The following is a 6,068-nucleotide window of genomic DNA, read 5'->3' as shown; positions in this document are numbered from 1 at the left end:
CCTATAAAAGGAAGATTTGATATTGGTCTATAGTTGCTCAATATAGTGCTATCAAGATTGTTCTTTTTCAAAAGGGGCTTAACAACTGCAGTTTTCAGGGATTTTGGAAACGTCCCAGAAAGAAGTGAGGCGTTCACTTGCACCACTTCTAAGAGATCTGCTTCTAAACAGTTAAGCACATTTTTGAAAAAAGATGTGGGAAGTGTGTCAAGGTAACAGGTTGACGATTTAAGGTGCTGTACTATTTCTTCCAAAACTTTGCAATCAATTGCTTCAAAAACAGACATGGTAACTTTTTCTTGAAATTGCGGTCAAATCTGTCTGACCTCTGCATAACTTGAGGATGTGCTAATCGCCTTCCTGATATTATTGATTTTCTCAGAAAAGAAGAAAGCAAACTCATTGCATTTGCTGTCGGAGAGCATTTCACTGGCAATCTGACTTGGGGGATTTGTCAGTCTCTCAACAGTAGCAAAAAGAGTGTGAGTGTTTAAGTTACTTTTTATAAGGTTTGAGAAGAAGGTCTGTCTAGCTGTGGCTAGTTCCACATTGAAAGCATGAAGGCTGTCTTTATAGATGCTATAGTGAATTTCAAGTTTCGTCTTCCACCATATCCGCTCAGCTTTTCTGCATTGTCTTTTCATACTCTGTACTGCTGTTGATTTTTGTCTGCCAGTCTTCTTATTGACTTTTACAGGAGCAATATCATCAATAACATTCTTAACTTTTGAGTTAAAGGAGAAGATCAACAGTCTGCAGAAATGCTTGGTGTTAAAGATATAGCCTCCATAAATAGCACACTAGTGTTTTCGTTAATGCATCTCTTTCTGACAGAGACAGATCTAGATTCAGTGATAGCAGAGATCAATACAAAGAAAATACAGAAGTGATCAGATAGTGCTACGTCCTTAATAACAATGGATGAAATGTTTAGACCTCTACTGATGATTAAATCTAGAGTGTGTCCACAATTGTGTTTGGGTTCATGCACATGCTGAATCAGGTCAAAAGTGTTTAAAATAGTTATAATTTAATTTGAAGTTTTGATTTCTGCATTATCTATGTGAATATTAAAATCCCCTGCCATAGCAAAACAGTCAAACTCTGAGGAAGTCATTGATAACAGTTCTGTGAACTCTTCAACAAAGGCTAAAGAGTATTTTGGAGGCCTGTAAATAATGATAAACAGAATGTATGGAGCAACTTTGAGCACAATACCTAGATATTCAAAAGACACGTAAACGACAAATGACACTTGCTTGCATTGATAGACATCTTTAAATAGAGCAGCTACACCTCCACCTCTCCTAACAGTCCTGCAGACACTTATCAAATTAAAGTTAGGAGGGGCTGTTTCATTGAGGACTGTTGCACTTCTAGCCATGTTTCGTTTAGAAACATAAAATCCAGGTTGTTTGTGGTTATTAAGTAATTGATCAGAAATTATTTATTTTTTAGTGAGCGAATGTTTAAAAATGCTAACTTGATGGCATAACTTTGTGTCTCAGCTATCTTAGTTTGATGCATATTAGGCCACAGATTAGATGCATCAGCCGTACGGCTTGAGAAGGCCTTAGACTTTCTATCACGTGATAAAACAGAAATAGAGATCAATATTCAATACAATATACAAATCAATACCTTTATTATTGCAGTGTTTGCATTTCAATGGTTATGTACATGTTTAAAATCTGAAAGCTTAGCTGTTTCAGATTTTCCACTTCTATTTCCATTTTGACTGATTTGCATGTTTTTCAGTGCCTGTTCTTTGGACAAATTCTAAAATCTAAAAATGTTTAGCTTGACTATGGGATGGGAAAGCAGCTGTTGTTGACACACTGTTGAACAGAAAAAGTATTGAATTGAGTATTGAAAAGTAACTGAATTTGCTGAATAATTTCTGAAATAGTACACAACGCTATTTAATTAAAAAGAAGTTATTAGCACAATGTATTTATTATTATTTCCTTTGGCAAGACATTATTACTCTCCTTAAATGCAAAGTGGCGAAATTCCTTAAATCCATGTTCTCCCCAAAAACTTAACTTTGAATAACATTTTTTTTATTAATACTTGAGAAAAATTGGAATGGAAAGAAATCTTTTTCTGTAGAGTGTCAGTTACTCACTTTCATGTCATTCCAAACTTGTATGACTTATAAGTCAATTGTAACCAAAACTGTCATTCTTCAAAATATATTTTTTGTGTTCCGCAAAAGAAAGAAAGTCATTTTGGGTTTGTAACAACATGAGGGTGAGTAAATGATGACATAATTTAACTTTTTTTCACATTTATTCTAGTGTAGATCATATCACCGTATGTTTTATATTGTTTAGTAATCCTTTCATTCTTTCTTCTAGGAAGCACCATTTGTGTGGAAGGGAACCGGAGCTCGTATCAATGGTGCCAGTAGTCCTGGACCACCTCCCATAGCAGAAGAAACTTCCAGTGGCGAGTGATGGATAGATGGCCCAACTGGAATCCTTCATGGGGATGCTCACACCTTCTGTTTCTGAGGACATGGGCAGGGAAGACAGCGCCCCAGACAGTATGGGAGTAAACACATGCTTGAATTGAAATACAAATGGAAATGGATGCAGAACTGTGCATGCAGAAAGCAAAAGAATTGTGCTTATTATCAGATTTCCTGTCAGTGAGGAGGACAAATATGATGTTATTTGACTGGTTATGACTGAGTTTTCCATTCTAGCCAAGTTATCAGACAACAAACCACTAAATAACATTGCCACGGCTGATATTACAACACACCTGACTATCCAAATAGCTGATGTTAATTGTTCTCCTATGCTAAATTACATTTTACGTTAAACTTACATCTATCGTTATATTCATTCGTTTTTAATTTGGAGACAAAAAAATCTGACATTTATACATTAAGGCATTTCTGTTTCATATTTTACTATAAATTTATCAATACATATCACAATATATTAATACACTGCACATGTAACAGTTTCAAGTAAGAGTTGTACAAATATTACCGATAGTTAAATGGCCTGAATATCAGCCTCAGCTGTATTAGGTTTTATGTTTTTGTATTCAAATTGGGTAGTTCAGTGACTTATCTTGTTCATTTGAAATCTCGGTCAAGTCAAGGATTGTCTGTATCTCTATATATTAAGTGTGGTTTATCTTTTCTTCCATTTTTTAATCTCTTAGTGACTTTCTTGTGGTCTCATACTTTTTTGATCGTTTTGTCAGCATATTGTTTTGCTGAGTCAAATACTTCAGCTTTTTGTCTTTTGTTGCTCAGAGGTTAATAGTGCTACTTGAGTTTAGGCAAGTGAAATTTCTTATGTACTGTTAGAGAAGGCTAGAGATTTTCTGTTTTTCCCTACTGCTGAAAATAGCACTAAGATGTATGTGGTTCTGTGATAAAACACTGTAGTTCTCAGTGAGAACATGATTCTGCTGGATGAACCCGTTCTTTCTCATCCATTTCTTTGCACCATATTGGTGCTCCAACCCTGACTGCTTGACATAAAGTCCGATTCAACCTCAAACTTTCCTCTACTGGACCCTTGAGGGTTTAGGCATTTGCATTGATCCAGTGGACTGTAACAAATGTGTTTGAACTTTTTTTTTTAAGTTGGATTATAATAATTTACATCAGAGTTACCAAATGGATTCCACCTTGACCATCATGATCTAAATGTGGCGTTCAACAGTGTTTGGATTTAGGTAAATGGGCTAATAAGATTGTAAACACAGTAGTGTGTGTGTGGTGTTGTTGTTGTTGTGATGTGAATGGGTGAGACAGACCAAGAAAGTTTTTAAAGATGTTTGAGAAGATACTGAGCTCCATACTTACCCTCTTCCCTGTTTAAGTTAGGCCTAGCTTTCATACTGTTGTAACAATTACATGCCTTAAAAGCTAAATGTGTGGGTGTTCTTTTTTTTCCATCCACACATTTATATATTGCAATAAGAGGTTAAAGGTCATCTTATGAATAGTCTTTCAGTGTCTGTTAGCCAAATCCAAATGGTCTGTGAAGTAAATAGTATGACTCTACTCTTGTGAATGGGCCTATTGAAAAATTAAAAATAGATATGATTAAATGATTTTAATCAAGTAAAAACCTGATCATGGCTGTGTGTCTAACAATTTTTGAAAGATAAATCATTTATAATGGAATAGTTCACCCAAAAAATTATATTTGTCAATTTGCTCATCATCACGTATGATTTGTGAGAAACAAAAGGAGACATTTTGAATAATTTTTCTGCTCACTCTTTTCCATGCAATGAATGGGGACTGAAGATTCAAACTTTTATAAAATACCATAAAAATGGGCCATATGATACTTATCTCACAAGGGAAATAGTGATGCTCGATTTGTGAGCGATTCGTTCTGTTGAGTCGGATCTTTTTAATGAATCAGTTCATACTGTTCACAAGACAAGTTTGAATGATTTACTCAAGAATTGAGCTGATCCGGTTCTAGAGTTCAACTCACTGATTCAATGAGCCAGTCGCAGCCATAAAACGTTAATTGAATAACGACCACGTATGGACTTTTATCACACTATATGGCGTTTTTATGAAGCTTTTGACACTTGAATTTCCAAATTTGTGTTCCACGGATGGGTAAATTAGACTATTCATTTTGGTGGGATCTAGTTTCTATTCATTAATAAAATGTGTTTATGTAAGCTATTTCTAATATATATATATATATATATATATATATATATATATATATATATATTAGAAGCTTATATAAAAATAAAAATAGCTTATATATATTAGAAAAGGAAGAATCAGGAAAAGTAAACCTAGATTGATATGCCGAACTTTTCCTGGTGGGCCGATCGCGGAACGCTAGCTGTTATTAAAGCCCTAGTATATTTAGTTTTTCTACATGTAGCGGTCGGCAGGCGCTTGACACAAGCACACTAGAAAGATTCGCGCACTAGAGGTCTAGTGAGAAATTTATTATTTTAAAAATGGTATGTCCAAAGAAGCGGCGGAATCTGGCCTATAAAGAGGGCGACCTCTTATATATATATATATATATATATATATATATATATATATATATATATAAAGGGTGCGCTTTGTGAACAAACCAGAGGGGGGGATGTTTTGAAAAAAAACAAAAACAAAATTTTCTCTTGAAAATAGGCTATATCACAAATCACAGTGGAGCTATAAATACATAGATTATTTTTTGGCAGCTGTTATAGAAACATTTTTACAATAAATATTCTGATTTGACCTTGAGATTAGATAGCTTCGATATTTGACCACTATTTATGATGACACTAATAGTTCTTATTTCTGCCAGCAAAATCAATCGGGAGTTAATTATATTTTGAATAGAATAATGAAACACAATCCTGTATGTATTCAATCGCATTTGCTTCCACCTAATTTTGATCAGTGCTTCACACAACATACAAACTTTTACTCCAAAAGTGTGCACATTGTGTATTCACACGTTTACCTCATATTTCTTTAAATAGAATAGAACCATAATTTCTTAATAACTCGCAGAAATACGATTCTCTGCCGATCCATCAGTCAATATTGCATGATCATAATTCCCACAATACCATGACTGTAAACTTCTGCGTTCAGTCTCATAATACATTTATGCGTCAGTTTGATATATACAATATCTGCATTAGGTCACAGTAGAGTGAGTTTTGAGCTAAAACATTATGTATTAATCTCATACTGTCACTCTGAAATATACTAATAGCGTGCGCTGACCTTCTGAAAAGCCCTGCATGGATTAAAGGGGTCATATGGTGCTGCTAAAAAGAACATTATTTTGTGTATTTGGTGTAATGAAATGTGTTTATGCGGTTTAAGGTAAAAAAACACATTATTTTCCACATACTGTACATTATTGTTTCTCCTCTATGCCTCACCTTTCTGAAACACGTCGATTTTTGAAAAAGCGAGGTGTGCTCTGATTGGCCAGCTATCCAGTGCATTGTGATTGGCCGAATTCCTTAAGCGTGTGACGGAAATGTAACGTCCCTTACCATATTGTGATGCCTGCGGCAACCACATGTGACGACCCTGGGCTGGACTCCGC

The 6,068-nt window shown here is 34.9% G+C and overlaps 1 protein-coding gene across 1 annotated transcript in view; it reads left to right on the top strand.

Annotated features, from left to right (window-relative positions):
* Nucleotides 1–2,934, top strand: part of LOC107582124 (phospholipid-transporting ATPase ID-like) — a 31,430-nt gene extending 28,496 nt beyond the window's left edge. Inside the window, exon 25 of the mRNA XM_016267858.1 lies at nucleotides 2,361–2,934. Coding sequence (XP_016123344.1) covers nucleotides 2,361–2,459 — 99 coding nt within the window. The 3' untranslated portion in view covers nucleotides 2,460–2,934. The remainder of the gene's footprint in view (nucleotides 1–2,360) is intronic.
* The last annotated feature ends 3,134 nt before the right edge of the window (nucleotides 2,935–6,068 follow it).

Source organism: Sinocyclocheilus grahami, unplaced genomic scaffold (assembly GCF_001515645.1).
Source record: "Sinocyclocheilus grahami isolate Dianchi unplaced genomic scaffold, SAMN03320097.WGS_v1.1 scaffold40.1, whole genome shotgun sequence".
Taxonomy (NCBI): Eukaryota; Metazoa; Chordata; class Actinopteri; order Cypriniformes; family Cyprinidae; genus Sinocyclocheilus; species Sinocyclocheilus grahami.
This window is presented reverse-complemented; position numbering and strand designations above follow the sequence as displayed.